The following is a 25,511-nucleotide window of genomic DNA, read 5'->3' on the forward strand; positions in this document are numbered from 1 at the left end:
AACCCTTCTCTGGCTAACAACATGGTAGTTGTCCAGCTTTCAAAGACCCTTACTGAAATCTTCAATCAATAATTCTTTACTAATACAGTTTGCATTTCATACCTAACCAGTCTTAAAAAGCGTTTTGTAACTTTTACTGTAGTAATGTTTTCAAAGAGCTGCAAAACCCCTCCAAAACAGAACAAAACCAGAATTGCATATTTTCTTCTGTTCTCTGAAAGCAGCATATTGTTCTGCCAGCTTGTAAACAAGCAACAGTGGTACCAAAAATTTGTTTGAATACCTTTTGATGCAATTAACTTGCTGTGTAACTTGGCTTATCTTTCAGAACTTAGCAGAATTGACTGGGTTTGCATGCTTTTTGTACTTAAACTTTTCATATGTCTTAGGTTTTCTTGTGCACTTTTAATCATTCAGGCCACAGGTTTCAGTACCTGGCTTTGAGTTGCAAGAGATGTATAGAAAGATGTGAAAAAATAATATCTCTGCCTACTCTACAGACAAAATTGCTGGTGTGTTCTTCCACAGTATGGCACCAAACAGATGGGATAACTGGGTAACTTTAGAATTTGATCGACAGCTGTTTTCATTCAGCTTTCAGTGCTGTTAAATTACTAACAATACAATATGGTGACAGCAGTAGGTTATACCGCAGGAACACTACAAATTAGATAAAGAAGATCTTTCACTGAAGTCAGAGAACTCAGAAAGCTTGCTATGTGTTGCTGGTAGTGCCCTAAAATATATTGTTTGACTAGTATCTGTCTTGATTTGAGTCTAAGCATCTATACTTGGAAGAGATCACTATCATCTTATCAGTCCAAGCTGTTACAAGTAATATTAGTGAGGAGACAGCACAAAAGGGTTGTGATGGATGATAACACAAGCCCCGTTCACAGGAAATTAGATTTTCTAAGTGCTGAAGAGAAAACATTACAGAATTCAAACACCAGTAACTGCCTTCTCCATCCTTTACCCCAGATGAGACGGCAGTAATATTCCTACAAGCCAGAAGGAATGTTGTTTTAATAGTTGAAACTATTAACTTGATCTTGCATACAGATTTTTTGCTTCATTAGACTTAAGTCTAATTCTGATTCCAAAGTGGTTGTTCTTCACAGAGGCACAGAATTACATATTCAAGAAAACAGTATACAGACTTTAAAAATGTATCTACCAAAATGCTTCTTTTTTGTCTTTATGAGAAAGAAAACTAGAAAGACTTTGATTTCAAAGGCAGCTGTTAGTGGCAAGATCTTTAAGCAAGCATTGATCAGATTAGGTTCGGGTAATAAAGTATCTGATGTAGGTGAAGGTTAATGTGATTAATTAGTTCTGTTTGTTTCTAGAATTAGAAATCTTGGCATCTTCTTAACATCTATGTTATATACCATTATATTCCTTTCTGCACTTGATAAAACATTCTTGATACGTGTTTACTAATTACTAAGGAGAATACTGAATAGTCAGAACCACCCATTATCCAAGTATCTGGAGGGGAAGAAGATGGAAGGAGCTCATCAGCAGTAACTTGTGTACGTTTTGCTGGGAGCTCACTTGCAGCACTATTCCAGCCTCTTCAGAACCAGGGTTACTGGTGTGATTTCTTAGTTTGTTTTTATCAAAGGCTCTGCTAATGTATCATAGACTCAAGTAGATGCACAGTCTCTGCCTCAAAGATTTAACAATCCAAAGTCACATTTGACCCAGCTGAAGATCCTTGATAGGCTGTAGTTAGAGAAAGAGACGTGTAATTTATAAGGGGTCATTTTTCTTCTTAGGGCATTGTCATTTTTCATAGAATGACAAAAACAAAGCTGGTAAGGTTGTCAGGTGGTCATTTAGTCTGTTGCCTAGCTCTAAGGCTTGAGCCATTTCTGACAAATGTTTTGGAAAAAGTAAAGCAATGATGTGCCCACAACATGCCTCTGAAATCTGACTGATTATATTAGGATGATTTTTTTAAAAAAATCACTCTAAATCTTTTCTGAAACTTATTCTTATTACTTACTGTTACCCAACAAACATTAGAAGATTCTTTTCCTTTTTGTGACAACCTTGCACAGAGTGAACAGTATTGTTTCCCTTCAGTCTTATCCTCCTTAAGTCAAAAAACTCTGCTTTTTTAAGCTGTTTCTGTTAGAGTCCTTTTTATTCCTGATACTCCTGTGCTATAATACGTAGTTGTGTATTATAATTGAGTTTTAGGAACCAAATCCAAACCAGCATAACCTTAGTGACTTAGTTGTGACTACAATGGTTTATATCTGCCCAGTGTCTGCCTCTCATATTTTTTTATGCATCTTCTAATTGTTATTAATAATTCCACTCATTTGTGTTACAGAGACAATGATATGCAATACTGATACCCAAGCAATATTAATCTATTAAGTTAGTGAAAAGACCTCAGTCTCTATGAACATTTGTGTGTAATAAGATGTGATAGTCAATCAGACTAAAGGTCACTTCCATGTGTTCTTCCGTATAGTTTGTTTACATAATTCAATGTTAGGAGCAACTTCAAATCTACCTGTTCTTGGAGAGTATATTGCTTACTGGAAAATGATACAATTTCATCTGCCATCAGTATTATAAATTTATGATTACCGATGAATCATTGTTCCTCAATATTATACGTTTTAATCAAATATTCCCTGGGGCACATTTTCATTTCAGATCATTAATGTGATGCTTATTGGAGTACAGCAAGAAATGTAATGGAAAACACCTAATAGCCATCTGAAAGGCAAAAAATTTTATAGAGGGTTCAAAGTCAATTAGAGTCCCATTTAGACATTTTAATGAAATAATTTAGGCTAATTGGATAATCTGTCTCTGAAAAGAAGCTATGATTTAGGTAGTCATAGAAGATCTTCCAAAGGTACACACACCTCTCAAATTTAAGCAGTCCAGTTAATTTTTTTTTCTGTGTTTTTGCACAGTGATACTGTACAAAACACAGCTGCAGGCAGTTCTGGAAATTGGACTTCAGCTTTCATAAGGAAGAGGTTAGATTGAAAATTTCATCACAATACAGTGTATATTCCAAGTAGCCAGTAATAAAGGAGGAGGAGGATAGCCTTCCAGATATCTCAACAAACCTACCCCTGGATTCGGGATCTGGAAAGAAAGAACAGCTCTAGTAGCTGTTCTACTCTGCTGCTTGTATTTCTTTCATTAGAACTGACAGAATTTCTTACCTGATTGTTTTTTACCATTTAAAATACAGTAAAGAAGATTTGGATAAGACCAGAATGTCTAGCAGTGGATTTCATTGTCTTTCTTTAGAAATATGGACATATAAAGAATAAAGCTCAGTTGATCGGGAACAGCTTAGAGAATAAAACAACTAACTGGCCTAAGTTTCCAGAACTTCAAGGCTTTGCTTTTTTAAATACCTAGAATACTCACCATCCCATTAAATTAACAGTCCTTAACAGGCTTGGATTTTTTAATATGAATTTATGATAATCAATCATGCTTTTGTTATTCAGCATATTAGCTGTGAGACTGTTGTGTTTGCAACTGAACACATTGTAAACTTCTGACATGGCAGCTCTTTCTACTAGTAATTGTAGCAGGGAGTCACAGTAGATAATATCTGTGTCTTGTATAAGACTGAATTTATAAAATTTAAGGATTTGTTTACTTCTTGAAGGAGAAAATATTATCACGTTCTCTATATCCTTGACATAATTTTCCCTAAGTTTCTCATGAAAGATCCAGCTAATAATTCAGCGTAGCTTTTAACCTGTAAAACCACATATTTTTTTTCCTTGAAACCACTTCCATGAAGGCAGAAGACTGCTGCTCCTTCATTTTCTGTCTCACTTAGGCCCAGTTCCGTCCAAAGCTGAACTTTTCAAACAGATTTATCCTGGAGTATCCTAGGACAATCCAGCTGTTTTGATTGAGTAGAATCACAAGAACCTGGAGAAGAACACTGGGCTGTGTTTGTGAAGAATGTGAATATGCTCTGACAGACCCTAATGCTAAAGATAAACTCTGAACTCTTTGGTTTATCTTTCTTTTCATATTGGAAGTAACTGCCAAATTCTTTTATTTGGTTTCCTACTGCTGCTCCTGTTGGCTTTGTGCCTCTGGAATTACTGCTTTTCTGTGAGACGTCGTAGGGATAGGAGCTGTGTATGCTACTTGCAGAAGATTATCTTAAGAAGCTCGGGCTTCTAGTGTCACAAGTCTCAAATGTGTCACCCAAGAGGTGTAATCCTGACCTCTAGGCTAAGCTTAGACAGAATTTTCTCTCACACATTATTGTTTTGAAATGATTACTGACATTGCTTTGAAATGCAATATTGATAGTTTGAAACATCTCTTAAAGAAACCCTTTCAGAATGGAGAGGAGCCTTTTTAAATACACATTTTCCAGTGAAGGCAATTTTAACTAAGCAGTTGTTAGAATTTCATTTATTCAGTTGGAATGACCCCTGTAATATAATAGATATACTGTAATATAGTATATATACTGCAATGAGTTTATAAGGCAGAAAGATAAAGTTTCTGCAAATCTGGAAAAGCTCACAGTCTGGAAGGTATTAATGAGTAATTTGAGGGGAGAAATAAGTGTGTTTCTTTTGCTATTGTTATGAAGTCACTTAGTGGGTATTATATGCTAAAGACAGTTTAGGAGGTTTTGATAAAAGCGGTGCAATGTCTTGTTTAGTAGCATCATTGTCTGAGGGGATGAGATGAAAATGTCAAATGCCAAATGACATATGTAAATCCCACAAATTTGCATAAGGAATGTTTAACAACAATAATAAATAAAATTTGGACGAAGTCTGTAATGACTAATTCCCCAGGTGAATATTCTTAATAACATTTTGAAGAATACAATAAAAATCAGATGTAGAAAAATAACATTCCAGCTTTAAAATACCACAGGAATAAAGGTTTTACTGGAAAATATACTTTTCTTTCTTTGATGTGTATTCCCTGCAACTATGAATAAAAGATAAAATTATTTTGAAAAGGATGATTTCAAACAATGCTTGGCTTAGAACTGAAGAGCAATTAGAGATAGGTTTTCTGTATATAAATTTAAACACCTCTTTATTTCGGTGCATGTATTTGCTATCTAATGAGATGTATTTATTTTGATTTTATCAGATAGTTATCCTACCTGACAAAAGAAACTGTAACAACCCTGACATCAGTAGGACCTTAAAGGCTTAATCACTTCCAGCTACAGCTTTGCCAGCAGGAGGAATTATTTTCTGCGTTCTCACAGCCATTTGTCACTCTGGGGAGATTATTTTCCTCCTAGATCTATTAGTTCAGTCTCAAAAATAAACCACATTAGTGTTTAACAGTTTCAATAGTATTTTGTGGACATGTCTATATATATATATATATATATATATGTTGAGTAATAAGATTTTCTATCTGAATTAACTGCCATGACACTTGTGTCACTGGTTACTCAAGGAAGGAAAGAAAAATGGTACATGTTAATTTGGGGTATATTGCAAAATATAAAATAACGAGTAAAATAACAAGGTTTGATCTCAAGAACTCATTAAGCTATACCATAATAAAGTGCTGTGGTAAATTGGTTATTGATTCTGAAACACTGACTGATGGGTGATCAGGCTGCTTTCTCAATGCTCTTTATCCTGTTCCCACCTTCCTTTTTTTTTTTTTTTTTTTTTTTTAATTTATTTAGCAACTGTGTGAAGTTGTCCAATACTAGTGCTATAGTTGGCAAAAGCATTACAGTTTTTAGTTGAAAGAATTAAAGAATGTAAAAAGCTTCTTAAAATGAGTAACTAGGAGTGACACTTAAACAAAAAAACAAACAAAAACCCCACACAACACTTGTTTAATCACTCAAGTAAAAGTAATACCAGATACCTACAGATTTTTTTTTAAAGCTTAGCTAGCTAGTACTGTTATAGCTATCATTTATTATTTATTCCAAACAGTTGCCAAAAAGATTGCCAAAAAGATGTTTTATTAGGTATCTTTTTTTCTCAGTCAGTCCAAGCTCTTTTATGAGGAGAAGGTGTCTCAAGGGAACTTCTTACAGATGGCCTTCTTCCTCAACCTCAGTAATTTCCCGATGTTTCAGGACTCTGATTTCCTTTACAGGTAATTGCAGCAGAACGATACAAGCTGTGTCATTGTCTAGTGGAATGCAGCCACTCAAATGGGTTTGACTGTCCAGAGTGACAATTCCCCCAAACGTGTTTTCCCCAACCCTAAGTGATCTGGAAGAAAAATGAAAGAAAGATAGTGCTACTCTGCTTTTCAGAGCTGGCTAATAAGCCTCCCTGTGGCACAGGTCAGCGAAACAGGCATTTTCTGGGAGGTTTCTGTTCTACTCACAGGATCCGGTTTTCATGCAAACATTCCTGGTGTAACACCTTGTGTTTAGAGTACCAGCATCAATTTAAAAATCACATATATATAAAAAGTTCTTCCTGTTTTGTTGAAAATAATAATTTAACTATTTCAATGTCTTTACTCCATGGTTTCTATTACTACCTTTATTGTTTTTTGTTATTTCTGAAGACACCAGAACCAGTAGAGAGATTTTATTTCTTGATAAGATAATGTACATGTAAGTCAAAAAGTGGTCGTTAGAAATTTCTGTTAGAAATTTCTATTAGAAATAATATATGAAACAATTACTGTTCCTTTTTTAAAAAATCTAATTTCTGTATCTGTCGCTAGTGTCCTAGTACTATAGGTCACCAGCAATACTTTGTTCACTATATCTCCTAGTAGACTTTTGAAAACTTTTGAATTATGCATTCTTTAGAAAGTACCAGCATTTTAATGGTAGTTAAAATACTTTTCTATTTTTTTTTCATTTTAAAAGAAATACATAGGAGGGTTCTTCTCTTTAAAAGTAAATCAAGCCAACCAGATAGAAAAGCTGTTCTGTTGCAACCTGTTACAAAACGATACGGAAGCTTTTGCAAAAATGCTGTAGTTGGGAAGTTACTGTCTGAATCAGGAGCATTGTTCCATATTAGGGCAAGGAATTCTGATTAATTTTGGATTTTTCTTTTCAGTTTGTACTGTCTGTGAATAGAATTAGATTCATTAGATATGCGTAGGCTTTTAGAAGGAATTAAAATTGGAACTTTCCCTTCCCATATCTTCTTTCAGTATATACTATGTCACCAAACAAACAAACAAAAACTCTCAGTCATCTGTAAAAGAAAATGACAAGAAGATTTGCTTGCTTGTAGGCCTGCTAAAACACAGGACCTAGTAGGACAATTTATTGTAGTATGGCAAAAGTGTGGTTTGTCACGATCCCTGGGGAATCTCTCTGAACTGAGCAGATTTGCCCTGGCAAGAACTCCCGAATCAATAACCTTTGCTCTGGTGGGTCTTTTTGCAAATACATTTTTTATTAGTGGTAGGACCTTTGGGGCAGAGGGTTTGTCTACTGGAAAGTTGCTTCTTGTTGTGTCCTGTGTGCTAGCATTATAGTACCCAGTCATTTTCTTACCTACTCATTTATTGTTTACTCCCTCATTTATTCACTCATAAATTGACATTCCTCTGGGTGCTCCTTTTAACAGAAGCTAGTATATGTTATCACAGATGGTTGCTTTACTCTGGTTTAGCTGAAAATTTTGAACACTAAATGGAAAAACATTTAATAATAGGGAATGAAAAAGACATAGGGATCTTATGTATAGCAAATAAGTTACAACTGATTTATACCAGGATCTCTCAAGTTCAAAAGTCGAATGTGTTTCTTCTGATTGACACCAAGTAAGCGGGAAAAAAATGTGAGACAGTATCCTCTCCAACAAATTATAACTTGTTTGGAAAAAACTGAGTCAAAGCACAAGGATTAGGACTGTGAGAGCTGAGGTCCCAGCATGTTCTTCCTTCACAGTTGAAAGCTCTGTCAGGCTCAGTGTAAGAGTTTGCTTCACGTAGCTCATGCAGAGCACTGCAAATGCTCTTTGACTGAAATTAAAATCAGGTACTTCCTCCTATTCAGTAGGTGCCACTAGACTTTCTTCTATTTTTCAAGTGATTTTTTTCATTTTAAAAAAATATTTTCCTATTTATGAACATTCTGTATGAGATTATTGCCTCAGGATCAGAGTCAGCTTGGATTCATTGCAGTAGGTATTATGCCTTTGTCTGCCAATACATAGTGGGACCTAAGTGACCAGTACATAGTTGAGGAGCCACTGATAAAAGCAGAAATTAAAGGCAAATTAAATACAAAGCAATGCATGCTTTAAATACCTTTATTTGTGCCATTCACAGCTTTCCACATTTCTCTGTAAAACTTCAATCTAGTTGTAGCTCAGTGCACAAATAGAAGAGTTTGAAGAGATGGCTAAAGAACAACATGGTCAGTTCTCCTTTCCTTTTGCATGCTGTGATGGGTAGAAAGAGTGAAAGTCTTAGCTGGAAATCTAGAGAACTGGGTGATGAAAAGCTGAGATCACTAATAGAACAGAGGAAGACATCAATGTTATATTAAGGTAACTAGTCTAAATGAATAATATATAGTTAAATTGTGGAGAGCTTCCAGAAGGCGAAAAGGGAATATTACTGCTTGAGGAGGGACATGGGGAGAGGAAAGTTTAAGAGATGTTTATCCAGACTACAGAGCAGCAAGCAATAAGTTGATGTCAAGGCAAGAAAATTACCTTAGTAGCAGATTTTGAACAGACTGCAGGAAATAATCACTAAAACTGGGAATGTAATAAACGCACAACAAGTGAGAACTGTAATATGAAGGTTATAAGGAGAAATGGAAGCTGCAGGCAAAAGAGAAGAAATTGAGCTCTAGCAACTTAAAAGCCCTGCAACCACAGAAAACTACATGTTTTAATAATTACGAAATCAGAAGGATATATCGAACATCTCCACCTATTGCAGCAGTTTATTTCTTTTAACTTGCAGCCTGAATTGCCACAGAGAAGACTTTTAATCAGTGTCAGCATGCTGCAGTCAGTGTTTGTGTGTGTGCCTGTGCGTGCAAGTGTTGGTTCATAGAGAAAAGCATCTTTAAAAAGCTATCAAAAAAATAAAAATTTAAACTGTTATTCAGTAATTGACCTTTCTTTTATGTTTCAGTGCTACTCCTTAGGTCCTTTGCAATGGTTAGCAAAGCATCAGGATGGAAAACCTGTGATAAGTGGAAACTTTTTTTCCTAATGCAAAGGTTTCAAAGTTCTTTTATAAGCTAGATTTCATATCTCCTTGTTCAAGCAACAAATTTTGTTAGGATTTTTGGCTGATGAAAACAAAAGGACTTTGCTCCAATTTTCCTCATAATGCTCTGTGAATTAATAAGCCTTTAAAATGTTGTAATACATAGGAAAAAAATAACATAAATAGATTTTTGGACTCTTTTTGCCTACCTATTGCATGTGTCAGATAAGCCTCATTGTTATGACAGTGTATAATCATCTGACATTTTTTTGGTGGTTGTTAGTTAATAGTTTCATGGATCTGCTATACATTATATCCTTCAGCTAAAATAGAATGAACGCCATTCAAAACACTCATGAACAAAGCTGACAATAAATGCAATTTCTAATCTGAGAAAGTATCTTGGAATATATCAGCTTATTTCTCTGGCAAGACAACATTTTTTTGTCTTCTTTCAATACTTAATAATACACTGCACCTTCCCACCAGCTCTGTGATGTAGAAAATGAGATCATGGTTCAGCATTATATGCACCTTTGCAGCAACATAGGCCTAAGAAGCTCCCACTTTCCCAGGTTAACCATTCATTCTCATCCTGTCCAAATACATCACTGTCCCAGGCATGTAGACAAAATTATTTGCAGTGATGTGCTATCAGCTGCATCAGGAAATAGAACCAGATTTGCAAAGGAAAGGGCTGTTCTTGAGCAGTGTGATGCTGTGATTGGAATTGGTGTCAGGGAAGAGAGGACTAGTCAGGGACGCTCAGCTCAGCGAGTTGGGGTCTGCCGTTGAATCACAGACTTAGTTTTACTAAAAGGAAGAAATTTTATGTCTTTGTAAATTATTTAAACTTTGTTTCAGGATGTTACAAGTGCATCCTAGTATTTTACGTATTTGAAAATATGTTATTTCTGAATTTTAATAAGCCTTTAAACTGTACATGAAATTTTTATCAAGTAAGTTCTTATATTCACCACTGCTAAGAAGAATTTGTTGCTTCAAAGTGACTTCCTTAATTATGACTTTTAGAGCACTAGTGAAATATTGGCAGTATTTGAACAGTGCCATCCAGATCATTAATTCTTAAACCTAAGATAATCGTAGTCTCAGAAAGCAACTATAGTCAAAATGGACTGGAAGATCAAGTAGACGTTCTGCATTTTGGCACAAGGTCATGTTTGTGTAACAAATTACACATCGGTCCTTATGAAGGATGGGATTTACAAGAATGTATTTGTTACTTCTACCAGCCTAATCACAAATCCATTACACTATTTTTAATTAACTTAGTGCATGTTAAGACCGACATCTATTGCGTGCTCAGAAGAGGGTTGCAAGCTGAAACTGTACACACAGTTGTAAAAACTACAAGAGTGACGGAGTCATTCCTAAGGAAACTAGAACACTTAAACTAAAACACTGATCTTACTACTCTGTTAGTAGGAATACTCCACTGCATCTGACTGCATTGAGTAATTTATGACCAGTCAACTCTGTACTAAGGAAATGTAAATGTAAGCATCATGTTAGAATCACACAGAATCACAGAATGTTTGGGATTGGAAGGGACCTCAAAAGATCATCTAGTCCAATCCCCCTGCCGGAGCAGGAACATCTAGATGAGGCTACACAGGAAGGTGTCCAGGCGGGTTTTGAATGTCTCCAGGGAAGGAGACTCCACAACCTCCCTGGGCAGCCTCAAGACTGCCTTTTATAAAAAAGAAAGAAGGGTAATTGTAGTAGGCAATTCCCTTCTGAGAGGGACAGAGGGCCCAATATGCAGAGTTGACCCTCATCATTGGGAAGTTTGTAGTCTACCCGGAGCCCAGATCAGAGATATCATCAGGGCACTCCCCAACCTGGTGCACCAAACAAACTACTACCCACTGCTGATCTTCCAGACAGATGGGGAGGAAGCTGCATCCCGTAGTCTGAGGGGAACGAAGAAAGATTTCAAGGCCTTAGGACGGATGGTGAAAGAGTCTGGGGCTCAAGTGATTTTCTCTTCCCTCCTTCCAGTTTCGGGTGATGACGTGGGATGGAATAGAAAAATTCAGTCCATAAATGATTGGCTTCGAGACTGGTGCTGCAGGCAGGGCTTTGGATTCTTTGATAACGGCTGGTTTTATAAGACACCAGTCCGGACAGTGATACGTGGGAAAGGTTTATCTCGCAGAGGCAAAAGGATGCTGGGACAAGAATTAGCAGGGCTCATTTGGAGAGCTTTGAACCAGATTCGAAGGGGGATGGGGTTGTAGCTGGGCTTGCACCACTGAGGCAGCGCTCTAGAATTGATGAAGACCGGGAGGCCCCCCATACCCCTAGGGTGAAATCAGTGTGCTCAGCTCACTCCCTGAAATGCCTGTACACTAATGCACGTGTTGATGTTAGACTTGGTTTTAAAGCTAGTTGATCAACAGGAAGGACTGATACTCTTTTCTATTTCTTCTTTATAGTATCTTTAATGAAGCATTTAATGAATGACACTATTTTTGGTTTCTTTATGTATCTTTGCAAAAGGGAAAAGTGTATTCTTCGTTACCTTGTTTGTGCCCTTTGCCGTTCTGTTCAAAAATGTGATCATAAATGGAATGTGGAGCAGTTTACCTCAAGACTGGCAGTTTAGCAGCTGAAAACTATTAGTCTTTTAGACAGGTTTGGTGCCTTCTGTAAAAGGTGGTATAATGTCACTGTCACCCCAAATGAAAATGAGCTTTACACAATCCATGAAAATTTGCAGAAAAATGTTAGCAATCCAAGTATGGGATATAAAACTTAAACTCCAGATAAATCCTCCTGAACTCTGTGGAAAATTTTCTGTTGACTTTGACAGTGGACTTGGAAGTGACCTACTGCTGAATGATCTAGGTCAGAGCTGACTCACTTGGGGCTAGTTCAGCAGAATTGAAAAGTATGCACTGGTTTCATTTCAACATTTTGTAAAATTTCTCTGAGCTCTCAGTGAGACGTCTCTCCTAAGAGCTAGATTCATATAAAGCATTTGAAAATCACATTACAGTGACAGCCTAGAGCACTGCAGGTTAATTATTTCCACTCAGAGTAATTAGATAATAGTGTGAACACTATGAAAGTATACTTCACGGATTATTCATTAAAAGTATCTCTTTCTGGTCTTCTCTAACTGTCCTAATGAGTAGGAAAAGACTTTTCTCTACAAAGTACAGACATGCTTGTTAAGGGATGTTAAAACACACCCCACACAGATGATTTGGGGAAGACACAGGCACTTGCCCACCAGAAGCCAGCACCACGCACATGGGCTGTGACCTGTGCTCCAGCCCCAACCGCCAGCACTAAGCCCCTCACTCACACTGGAGCCTCAGTAGCTGATTTTCAGGACACACACCATTTCCAGCTCAGTGTCTGGGGCTGAGACCCCCGCCCACTCCAGGGGAGGTACAGAGACCTCACTGGCTCCAGCAGCTGGTGCCACAGGTCAAGGGTGGCCACAGCCCCGCTCTGACTGCAGCTGCTGACCCTTTGGCAAATATAAACATGCCCGAGTCCAGCATCGTACGTGTTCACTTACACCTCACACACAGTTTAGATAAGAAGTGAAACAGGGAGGCATATGATATTTGAAAGGTCTCTCAACATTTTAAATATCTCCCTATTTACTTTTTCATTCTATTTCTTAACTCCCCTTTAACACTTTTAATTTTTCTCTTTCCCTTCTCTGCAGAACCCTTCTTTTTCATTCCAGCTTATCTTGTATCACCCATTTGATTTCTTTCCATCACGTCACTCACTTTTGATAGGCTTGTCTTTTTGTCTTCTGTTGCTTCCTTTAGTCTTTTTACAAGAGTTTTTCTCTCTGCTGTCACATTCCACAGCACAGGCACTGCATATCACTGTTTTTTCAGTCTCCTCGTTAGAACTGATCCTTCATTTTGATTGAAACATCAATTATTTTTCCTCCATTGCAAAACTCAGTGAATCTCCACTGAACTGGATAAACTCAGTTTGTTATTGTTATTTAATTACAACTAGTAATTCAACCTCTGTAATGGGTTTTCTTTACAGGTTCATGCTGCCATGCCTGTCATGCTGAGTCTACAAGCCCCATAAACGAGGGAGTTCTCGGAGGGTCTCTCACCCCCTGTCACTTGTGCCAGCCCTTCAGGGTCTTCACTGACCAGGGGCACTACTATTGAGATGTCCAAACAAGTCTTCCCAGTGTTAGGGCCCGTTTCATTGCTACTAAAGTATCCGTCTTGCTTAGGCTGTGATAAAGTACATTTATTCTTTAGTCTCAGTAGCCATAAGGCATCTGCAAGATCTCAGGTTCCTCAGCATCACTTGCATTCATCTTGCAGTCTGTTTCAGTTGCATCAAATTGCTTGTGAATAGACACAGCCGGGGCAACTTTTCCTGAGTGTCTTTCTAGAATATGAAATAAAGCATTCTTGAGCCACATAAAGATTTTCTTTGGTCTGGAGTTTATGTTTGCTGCTTGTTTCTTTGAGAGAAGCTGTCATTCCATTGAAGTTACACAAACATGTTTGAATCAAAGCCCAATCAAAAATAAAAGCAATAGTTCTTTTGTCTTTTGATTCCTGCTTACATACTGGGCTTTAAGTCTGTTAGAAAATGTTACATAAAAGAGCTGTTACCTGTTAAGTTCTGTAGTTCAGCATTCTTCTTTCAATTCTAAAATCCCTTTGAGCAATACTAAATCAGGTATTTCATTAAGAATAACATACAACTATTTTATTGCTCAGGACAGTAAAAGAGCCCGACTTAAAACTATTGTACTGGACAGATTTCTTTTTTTTTTTTAATTTCTCTGCACCATCTGCTGTGTTCTTCTTCAAGTATTATTTTCCTTTCAATGGGTCTGTCCTCTAACTTAAAAACCTCTTCCTCCTACTCTGTCTCTTTCTTAGATCCTCACAAAATTGCTAATTTTCTGTTGATGTAATTTATTGTGTGGTCATTTGTACATATTAGAGATAGTTAAAAACTTCTATACTCTTCTCATAAACAACAGAAGGGGAAAAATGAGGGAAGCTGCATAGTTCAGAGTAGCAACCAAACAAATCTGGTTCATTGTGAATTCTCTCATATGCTCACATGGCCCACTTCCAGTGACATTTTCCTAAAGAAAGCAAGTGATCTGGTGTAAATATGTTTTCTGTCATAGGGAACCAGCTTAAATTTACATATGCTCTGAGGAGTGCATATGGAAGTGTATTAAGTGGTATTAAATGAACAAAGTGGTATTGAAAAAGTAGTACATTTTCAAGCTTTGTACAGAAAGAACTCTGCAATTTTCAGTGTTTATGCTCCTGGAGATGTTTATAACAGTTTTAGATAACGTTTGCATTAAATATTTGCATAGAAACTCTTCATAACATAAGCAGTTTTTCTGTTTGAAAGTCTGCATGTGTGTCATGGGAAGACATAGTCTGAATAATAAAGCTATATTTAGGAAATTTCACTAAGATGGTAAGGACAAAAACATGGCCATTTCTCTGGTTTATATTTTCTATACTTTGACACTACTCTATTTCTTCTCTCTTGTGATATTAGCTTTTTCCTTTCTTCTTTCATCCTTTTCCATTTGCCAATCCCACAAGTGCCCAGCTGCAGTTATTGTTTTTTACAAGATCGTTTATTCTTTGTACTTCGTTTTCAATCCATGTTCGAGTCCTATTGGCCTCCAGACTTCCCAACTGACTCTGACCTCTAATTTATTGGTAGAGAAGTGTGGGTACCAGCTCCTAATCTGCATCTACCATTGGGAGGCTGATTTAAAACAGTATGTACAAGGGAATTTAAAGTGAAAGAAAGCAATCTTACTCTTGACTGACTGTTCCAAGGTAGTTCCTAAAATGCTGCCACCCACTTTTTCAGCTCAATACTTTCGTGTCTTCTCCTTATTGCAGATCTGATGCGGTTTATAGGACTTTAGTTATCCATGAAGCTGGTAGGTATATTTTGCAATGAATAACAGAAAGGGACAGTAGAGGAAGAATTGCTAAAAATACACGTGTACAGACAAATGAGATTGGCAAGAACGTTTTCCTGGCTCAGTAAAAAATGCTGATGATCTGTCAAGTAGACTACTGTCAATTCACACAGTTCCTCAGCAGGTGTTTCCAAATAACTGAGGCTGAGACTTATAAATATTTATGTTGTACATCATTTTATTTATTTCCCAGACTCACTACGCAGAAGGAGCACATACTCTGATTTGGCTCTCTTCCACAAGTCCTGAACTGTGAATATGAAATCTGCACTTCACTTTGTCTCCCTTGTCTTTCCATCTGTGCTGAACCATTAACGGTTTAGTGGGGCTGCCAGCCGTTAAGGCCTTGGGAGAAATTCCATCATACAGCTGAAATTGAGCATAAATTGTTATGTCAGAAAAATAATTTATGCATTCCTTTTTTTTTTTTTTCCAGAATCTTTATTACTGCCTACCAAAATTTTGGATTTAGAAAAATGACCTGTGCAGCTTGGCTTTCAGGTCTTATACTAACACTCTTCCAAAAAAAAAACATATTCAGAACTGACACAATATAGGCATTTTTCCCATTTTCATGGGAAGACTTAAAGTCCCGTAGGTGAACAAAAACCGAATTCCAGCAGAACTGGGAGTTTAGCTGTACTGCCAAGGCATTGGATGGGGCCAGTGGATTGTAAATACTGCTGAGTAAAAAGTGGAGTGAGACTTAAACAGTGGAAGCTCGTCTGCTGTCTTTGCCAAATAAATGGAGACTTTGAGAAAAAAAAAAAAGTAAAACAAAACAAAAAAAAACAAACAACACAAACAAACACACACAAAAAAACATGGAGGGAAAAAAGAGTAGCTTTACAGGTTACATTTTTCTTTCACTGACAGTGAAGGAAGAATTTGTTGTGAGAGTTGCTTCTGGTTTTTGAATTTATGTTAAATAGGATAATTGCCTGCCCCAAAAGCTGCTTTAAGATGACTGTGCCTTCATTGTTGACATTTATCACCCAAATCTCATCACTAAAAGGCAGCAATGAGGTGGAAGGCAAGGCAGGAGAGTGCTGCTTTGAACACCAGGCATTCAATCCAGGCAGGAAAGGCTGGCAAGCCTTTGGGGCAAGGGCAGCCACAGCACAGTCCATCTCGTGCACTTAGTGGGGATGCAAGACAGACTACCTGATTTATCTGCTACACCAGCAAAAAAGTGGCCTACCTGCCCTCGCTTTCATGCTGACTACAAAGGATCTGCAAATAAAACAGTCACACTTGGAACGATATTTTGCTTCTGAAAACTTCTGTAAAGATTCCTTGGCTTTGATAGTTTTTCATGGAGTAGTCTCACCTGTCTCTGTAACAACAGGGCAATAGATAATATCTACTATCTTTCTAAAGCAGGGATCATATGTCTGAAGTGAATATGTAAAGAGATAAGATAGTCAAGGTATAGATGTATATGATTAAGAATAGATCGTCATTTATAAATCACTTATAACTTATAATTTATAAGTAATATTTTTATAATCTAATGCATCCTTTTTCATTATCTTGAAGTCTTTTATGATTATATTAATTTGTTATTTAATAAGGAAAAATTTTAGTTCTTCATTGTGTATTTTTTTTGTAACCAGCAGTGTCAGATCTACATCAGCCCCTCAACATTGCAGTATTGGAGTGATTAGGTTACATGCATAACAACTATCCAGATACTTTTGGACAAATAAGATTTTTAAAAGAAGCAATTCAGAAAACAATTGTACTGACCATGTGTATGCATGGTACTTTCCATATTAAACTTTTATTAATAAAATTGTCGAGTTGCAGTTCTCTTGTTTAAATATCTGTAAATCAGAGGTTTAAGACAATGGTCCATTTATCAGTTACAACTACAGATATAGATTATGCTGAATAGCAGTCACTCCTAAAGGATGTCTAGTGTGCCCAATATTTATGCAGAACATATATCAGTACAGCAGTACCTAGATATGAGAATATGTAAGACATGCTCCAGTTCCAGAGCATCTTGTGAAGTGTGAGCACCTCTTGGGACAATTGCCCACAATCCCAGGTGTCATAGAGAGATGAGTTCTAGGACATTCCCTCAGTGAATTCTGGGGAAAAGTGTGTGTCTCAGTTTAATTTTCATTGCAGAGGAACAAATTATCAAACCCAAGAGCAAGCAGCAACAGGTAACTAACCTGAATTTGAAGAAGCTTCATACTACAGCCCAGGGGAGTTTGTAACTGATTTGGTTAGGGATAACAGCTATTAAATCTCTAGTCATCCAATTATTTAACCAAAAAAAACCACCAAAAAACAACAGAAAAAACCAACAAGAAGTGTTTGGAAAATTCAGCTTCTTCTGTATTTCTCTTGGTAGGGTAAGTATTAGTATTATTCTATTCTAGAAGTTTAAGGAAGCAGCATCAGTCCATCATTATCAGTGTGTCCATGCTTAATGGCTCTTCATCTTTTTGTGAACAATCATTTTGAAGACTGGTAATACGACAAGAATCTCTTACCATATAATAAATAAATAAATTTTATTCAAGCTTAGATTAGTTAGCTTCTTAATGGCCACGGATTTTCTCACCATTTCAAACTGTGCAAATAGCTACAGAATTAACAGAAATTATTACAATGTTTCATCTTAATTAACATTTTTAATGTTTCAGCATGTATTAAACACTGACTCAGCATAGGCCCAATGTGCAACGTTTTCTCTATATTAAGTAATCCTTTACTCATGAAAGATCACATTGAAAGCTGTAGTATTGATCAGGAAGTCATGACAGTGGACGGTAACAGCTGCAGAATAAACTGACTGCAGCCACTGGGAGCAAAAAGCTTCCATGTTATTTCCTCATACCGTGAGAAGATGAACTAATTCCTTCACTTCTGCCCTGATCTTAGTGTCATCATTTTAAATCATCTGCCGTGTGAGTACAAAACTTATATTGTCCTCCTAAGTTACTCCTCTGATACTACTTTCTTGCATGCATTTCATTTTAGTTTTGATCTTGATCATACCACTGCAAAGCCCATATGGCTTGCATAGAATTCCATGAGCTTTTGTATGAGCATAAATATAATAAAATTGTTTGCTTTCTCCATACTTTAAGCTTCAAACACTTTGGAAATAATATATCCCTTTAGGCTTTGCAAAGCACTGTATACATCTTCAGTAACTGCTTAGGTTGCAGACCTAGATATTTCTAGATCATGTCTATGGAAGAAGACTTCCTAATTTAAAAAATATATATCTTTATTCAGATATCTACAGTACAGGTACAGTGTCATACTGCAGACTCTGTTAGCTGATACCACAAGGTATCTGTTTAAAGGCTCAGTTTTTGTACTCAAACTAAAAATATGGAGTTTGAGATACCCATCACATCACAGATTGTCTTTTATTTAATGCATTTAGCTGTACAGCGTTTCTGAGTTGAGTTGGTGGTTAAGTACTACAGATAATAAATGTATTCTTTCTTATTATTTGTACTGAAAGGTTTTGACATTTCCAGAGATGGTCATTTAGGGCCATCTGACCTTGTGCTGAAACTGGATTGTTTTGTCCATTCACCAGAGCTGCTGTTCTCACAGAGGCAGAATTTGCGTGGTAATAGTTGGTTGATTTTTTTAAGGCTGTGGTTTAGTCTTTCCTGGTTTTCCCTGTTTCTTTAATTATATTTCCTTCAATGTTTTCCCCATATACACACTGAGAAATTTTTTTTCTTTCATTTACAAGTTTTAGGATCCTTAAAGTCTTCTCATTTTCTCTTTCTCTTCCCAAATACAAGTACATACTTTCTCAAGATGGCTTACAAGCTCCATTCAGTGTTATAGGTGGGAGGTTCTAACTCTGGTTTGGTGAGAGAGGAAACTATTCAATGTCATGTCATGAACACCGGTATTCAGCACAAGTGCGGTAGCAGGGATAACCCAGGATTATCCTGGTTACTGTACCACTAGCACAGGAACTGTTGTCCATGTCTTTTATTTCTTGCCTCATCTGTTTTGCATTCTTGCTGTTGTAGCAGGAGCCATCACAGAGCAGCATTTGTGTTTGAGCATCTGCAGTCGAGATGAAAAGTGCAGGTGTTGCACAAAGTCCAAACCGAGCTCTACCTTTCTCAGGAAAATCATTCACTCAACTCTTTTACAGATGTTAAGTCTGTCATTTACAGCAAATATCTATCCAGGAAATGCTCGTATCATCCATTTTGTGTAAAATGGTTAGTTAGACCTCACAGGCAGTTACTCTGACAGTTTCCTTCACAGGAAATATGGGTAATGCTGTTCACCTGCTTTGTAGCACATGAACATCAGCTATTCAACTATGCCAGAATCTAAAGATGAAAATATAAAGAATGCTTGGTTATATATGTATGTAGTATGTCAGATATTAAAGTACAGGTGGACTGGCTACGTATCCGTGTTGATATTTTAATATTCAGAAAAGGCAAAAGTACCAGCTTGGTTATTTCCGAATGAATTATATGGGAAAAATCAGCCATGGAACTAGAAGACTGCCAGAAAGGACAACAAAAGATATCTTTGAGATTTTATTTGGTTTTGGTTTTGTTTTTCATATTAAACTTCAAAATCAAATAGACCTATACGTCTTCAAAATATTTTAGCATTAATTTTTTTTACAAACGCACTTGTGTTGTTTCAAATACATAATTTGATACTTCTCTGTTAGACGTGTCGAAGCGGGTTATAAGAACTCAAGTGGGTTGTAAGAACTTTTAAGAGGTGCACACATACAAAAACATCCCCTTTATTGATAAGATACAAAGACAAAACAATTTTGTTGTCCTCTTCAAAAATTCCGGTTGCCCTTTGCAATTCAGGATGGCTGCCATCTGTTTGGCCTTTTCCCATCGGGATTCTGCTATAATTATGAACTCTGCAGCATGTACAAAAATTGTTCTCAAGGCTTTGTTAACAGTCCTGTCATGTATATTTTAGGTTTCCTCTACGCTCAGAACAGTACCAAACGCAGCATTAAAGAGCGACTTATGAAGCTCTTGCCCTGCTCGGCTGCCAAAACGACATCTCCTGTTACTCAAAGCAAGTTTTATTTTTAATTTGATTTTTTTTTTTTTTTTTAGGTTTGCATGCATCAAAAGTTATACTTTCATTAACTGCTCATTTGAGAGACAAAATATCTGCTGAAATAATCATATGCTCTTTTGAGGCTTAAAAGGAATTGATGAACAGATTTGTGGGCTGGTAACAGATTTGTCTGCAGAGCAGGATGGCAAGATACCAGCGCTAGGGTCTGCCACATAGGAGCTGCTGGGTTGGCACTTAGGCTCCACAAGCTAGCTGAGAAGTGATTCACTCATTACATTAAATACCTGCTCCCAGTGTATTTGAAAAGTGGTATCTTTTTGTGTACATGCGTGCATGTGTTTGTTGGGTGTTTGTTGTCCAACAGGTAGGATAGTATCAGCAGTACTGGTCTGCAAGGAAAGGCTTGGTTCTGCAGGTTTTGTCTGTGTAACATCACACTATTTAGGGAATGAGACCTAACGTATGTGTCTGAAAGAAAAATAAAAAGGAGATTGAAAACAAAATATACGAATGTAGAGATAAAGGAAAAGCACACTGACACTACCTTTAATGTGTTGGTATGCTGTGAGGAAATAAAGTCTCTCCAGGGTAGCTAACAGATAAAAAATAGGGGGCGGGGGGAAGGAAGGAGGGATGGAGATCGGTACATAGATGCACACATGCATATATATATATATACACCTAGATAGAGATAAATTATAGTAATGACACTAATGTCTTCCTATATAAATTGGCTGCTATAACTGATTTTAAAATACCCCTGTGGACCCAATTCAGTCTAGATTAATTTGGCTTAATTCTAGTTACTAATCTGAACACCTCAAATGACAAGCTGAGTGGTCCCTGTGCTTCCTGTATACTCTTCTCATAAAGCATATCAATCAATCTACGGTAAAAAATACCTTCAAGAGTAGTTCCTTCTGTCCAGTGATTGTGAGAGAACCTGAGGCAACTTGGCTACAAACACAGGCCCCTATTAAGTGCCTGACTTCAGTGGTATGGATTTAGGCTTTCTTTTTGCTACTTCACCATTTTTCATATGTTCCTCTATAGAGAAGTCTGTGGTACTTGCTTTCCTTTCTAACTATTTGACATCTCAAGAGATGAAAAGCACTAAAAATGTGGATGTGCAGTTTCTTTTCATGGTGGCTTCAGCTAATGTGTTTTACTTGAAAACAGGGTAGCTTAAAAAGCTCAGTTACGGTCATTGACACCTGCTAGTAATTCATTGTATAGAAGTTGCTTTCAGCTATATAGCCTGAGTAATATAGCCTTAAACTATAAAAGGAATCACAGAACCACAGAACGGCTTGGGTTGGAAGGGACCTTTAAAGATCATTTAGTCCAATCCTCCTGTCATGGGCAGGGACATATTTCACTAGATCAGGTTGCTCTGTCCAGCCTGACCTTGCATATTTCTAGGAATGTGGCATAGAACAGAAATAGGAAATAGAGTAGAAGAAATAGAAGGTTCGGTCTCTTTGTTTGAAGCTGCTTGGAGAGATGCATTCAGCATTTTTATCTGTGCTCTCATCAATAACGAAATGCTATATTAAGCAAGAATGTTATACTAAATGAAAATATTACATTAAATAAGAATATCATTGTAGACATACATTTTTATTATCCCATTTTGACATAATGTGCTATTTGATTCCTACTAGCATGAAAGAAGCGACATTGTAATGTACTGGGAACGAAGCCAATACCTGCAATAACAACCATATAATGTGAATTCCTTAGAAATTTTAAGGGTAATATTCTTAAAAGGAGTAATTTGTTGAAATATACATACCCTGAATTTGCACTTCTGCACTTCACTTCTATCAATATGTGCAGAAAAATGTTACTTGAGAAAAGTCTTATTTCAGCATTGCCATTCAACAAAGTATCTCAAAGGATGCTTTTTCTTATTTGTGTGCTTTAGCTTAGTAAGCCTAAACTTAAATCCATCCTTCCTTAGCTAAATTTTTAAATTAATGTGCTAGAGATAGGACTAGATTCAAGAACAGTTCTGGAAAATAAAAGCCTGTGTGCATGCAGTTATTGAATAGATAAGGGAGCTATAATTTGGGGTTTGTGCAGGCAAATGCTTGTGCACAATTTTTACAGGCATGAACTGAGCCCTAACTTTGGACATGCTTCTTCAGTTGCCATTACTTGAAGAATATGTCTGCTTTTTTGCATTTATTTTACTATTTTGTTCTTTAATGAACAATGAAAGGTTCAAAGCATAGCTCCTGTGGAAAACACATAAAAACCTGGTTTTAATATTTAGCTGGAAAACTACTCATTAATGAAATCAGTAAGAATATTTTGATTAATATATATATGAGTGGATATGCACTTGTTTCTATTTTTCAGTTAATGCTTAGAAATTCATATATTTTCACACATTTTTGAAAGTATAGATCTTCTTTCCAGCCTCGATAATGGCAACCATAACTGTGAAGAAAAAATTAAAAACCTTCAAGTGACTCATGAGTGCTGTAGTATAGTTGACACTGTGGAAGTGTATGTTGATCTTATTTTTGGATTATTTATATTTATAAAAGACTACACAAACAGAGTGTGAGAAAACTGTTTTACTGAAACTTTTCATTAACAGAAAGACATCACCCCACTGCAGTCTTCTACATTCTTACTGAATCATCAAACCACAATAAATACTAAGGATATACTAAACATTGTGCTCAGCATTGCATTGTCTGGCCTTTATCTCTAGCCTCACATTTATTATGCGTATTCATTTAGCTTCTAGAACAGCTTGTAGATCTCTCTATAGGTGGTCAGATGTTTCTCAAATGGGTGCTTAGAGACCTCTTTTCCAGTTTAGTCTCTTTCTGTCTAAACAATAGCCTGTTTAAATCTCATATAACTCCTGGTATATAAAACACAAATAACTTTTCAACAATATCTGTTCTGAGGTTGACTCTTGTCAATTTGGTATCAGCACCTTGTGTTGACTTGCAGTTGACAAAAAATCATTGAGCTGCATATGCACAGTATGACATTGTTATAGGGACTTAAGTGACTACTATAAAGAATATAAAAGTTAACTCTCTTAAAAAACTTTGCTTTTTAAACCTTGCAATATAAGCCCTGTATGTTTTATGCAGAATTAAAATAGGGCTCAAGAACTTTGCTACACCTTTCCCAGATTAGGAAGACAGCTTCTTAAATCCAAACCAGCTTTATTCCAGTTTCATCTATAAGAGCAAGCTTTTCAAGGCTCTCCCTTTGCACCTCAGAATGTCAGAAACTCTTTGAAGAAGAGAACTGAAATGTTCTTATAATCTTGTGAGTTCAGATACTGGCCCTTTAAAACTATTACCAAACATCGTAAGGTCAATGTAGAGTTGTGTCAGTTGGGTTTTTTGTAAATAGCATTTAGATTGGAAGTTTTCACAAGTATGGTAGTTGTCTATGAGTCATTTGAGATAACCTATGAAGAAAAATAAATGAGAAACATGTTATAGCTTATCCACAAGCCAACACAAAATTGACGATAAAAGATAAGACTATAGGTGATGCTGAGATCACCTTCCCAAGATGAGTGCCAACAGCAACATCTGACAGGAGAAAGGACAAGGCCCTGCAACTTTCTGAAGATTTATCCAAATAGTTTGTATATTTTGATTATATCCATTTAAAGTTCATTTTTTGTTTAGCTGAACTATATCTTCTGATGCCAGATTTCTCCCAAGCAGCTGAAAGTTATTATTACTGCATTGTAGCAGAACAAAAATATGTGAAGATGTAAGCATAATATGGTTTTAATGGAGTATTCTAATATTTTACTCTTATGAAAACTGAACTGAATAAAACTTTATTTTAAGTATGCAGATTCCCATACTCTGATGAAATAAAATGTATGTCTTCAGAACTGTAGAAGTGACCGTTATCTGTGTTTGTTTTCTCTCAGGTTACATTCCTATAGTTGGTAAAAAAACCAGAATAAGGCAGTGATTTGATTAAATTAGTCTGGAGTGCTACATAAGCTATGTTTAATACTGGGAGTACTTTAAAACAGATACACACATTCATATTTTTGATCAGGTATATGGCTGGCACCCCATATAAAAATACATACTGTAAGTTTCTTTAGCTATTTTATTTAACTTTCACATTTAAAACCCTACCTGGAAAAAAAAAGGTATTGCGCTCTTGCATTCTTTTGGGACTGGACTCAGCTGTAAGGCTTGGATGTGTATATCCAGATATTCACCTAATGGTGAGGTCACTAAAATACTCATGTTCCCCATTTTGGGTCCTCACCGTGAATAATCATGTTGCCCTGAAGGGTTAGTTACACAGTACTCAAAGTAAGGTGTACTGTTGAATATGCAACAGCAATCTCACACACTTTCCAATGCACAACTTAACAGTAAAAGGAAAACACTGAGAATCCCAGTCTGATACGGTCAATTCACATCAATTAATGAACCAAGGGAAAATTTCCAGTATTCAGGAGTCACTAAAGTTTTATAAAATAGTTTTCTTTGCTCAGTGAGTCATAGAAACAGAAAAGTTATCCTGAATGTGTCATGTATGCCTTCGCAGAATGTTGGCTTTCCAGTTTATTGCTATTTTTACTGAAGTGATAGTATTCAGGCTGCTGGATCATCACTGCTGTTCCATGTTCTGTGCAGCCACTGGAGCAGACAGATACCCTTTCCCTAAGGTTAAAAATGAATATGCCATTCGTCTTTAAAGCTGCAAAAGATGTTCTTTAAAAGAAAGTCATTTAACGTTCTTTTTTTTTTCTGTAAGGGTTAGGTACTTCTATATTTCTTGCTGAGCTTTACTCTCTGTCTCTTGTGTTCTGCAGACACTGTAGAAGATGAAATGGAAATGGCCACAGTACGACATAGACCTGAAGCTCTTGAACTGCTGGAAGCACAGAGTAAATTCACAAAGAAGGAACTTCAGATCTTATATAGAGGGTTCAAGAATGTAAGCACTTTTTAAATTTACTATCCATTTAGAGGGTAGGCCACCACAATCTCAGCAGTATAAGAATAGCTGGCAATGAAGCTCATGGGATACAGTAGCTAATGCTGTGTGTCTGGTCATGTGAGGATACAATCACTGTACAACAATTGGGCTGTTTAATGGCCAAAAGATGCAGACAAATTAGAAAGCATGCAGAAAGTAATAATTATAACTTAGTTTAGTAGGACTTTGTTCAAGAACAGACTGAAAATTCTGAAGATGAAATAATGGGAGAGAATGTAAGTCCTGAAGAATTTGGTCAGTGAGAAGAAATATTTTGATTTTTGTGTTC

The 25,511-nt window shown here is 36.6% G+C and overlaps 1 protein-coding gene across 3 annotated transcripts in view; it reads left to right on the plus strand.

Moving 5' to 3' along the window:
- KCNIP4 (potassium voltage-gated channel interacting protein 4) overlaps window positions 1-25,511 on the plus strand; it is a 314,408-nt gene that overhangs the window by 246,797 nt on the left and 42,100 nt on the right. For 2 of the 3 annotated variants that reach the window (XM_065633512.1, XM_065633511.1), the window contains exon 2: window positions 25,056-25,180. In XM_065633512.1, coding sequence (XP_065489584.1) covers window positions 25,056-25,180 — 125 coding nt within the window. Of the gene's footprint in view, window positions 1-20,116; window positions 20,219-25,055; window positions 25,181-25,511 lie in introns of all 3 variants that reach the window. The other variant, XM_065633510.1, reaches the window with a different exon arrangement.

Source organism: Caloenas nicobarica, chromosome 4, assembly GCF_036013445.1.
Source record: "Caloenas nicobarica isolate bCalNic1 chromosome 4, bCalNic1.hap1, whole genome shotgun sequence".
Classification (NCBI taxonomy): domain Eukaryota; kingdom Metazoa; phylum Chordata; class Aves; order Columbiformes; family Columbidae; genus Caloenas; species Caloenas nicobarica.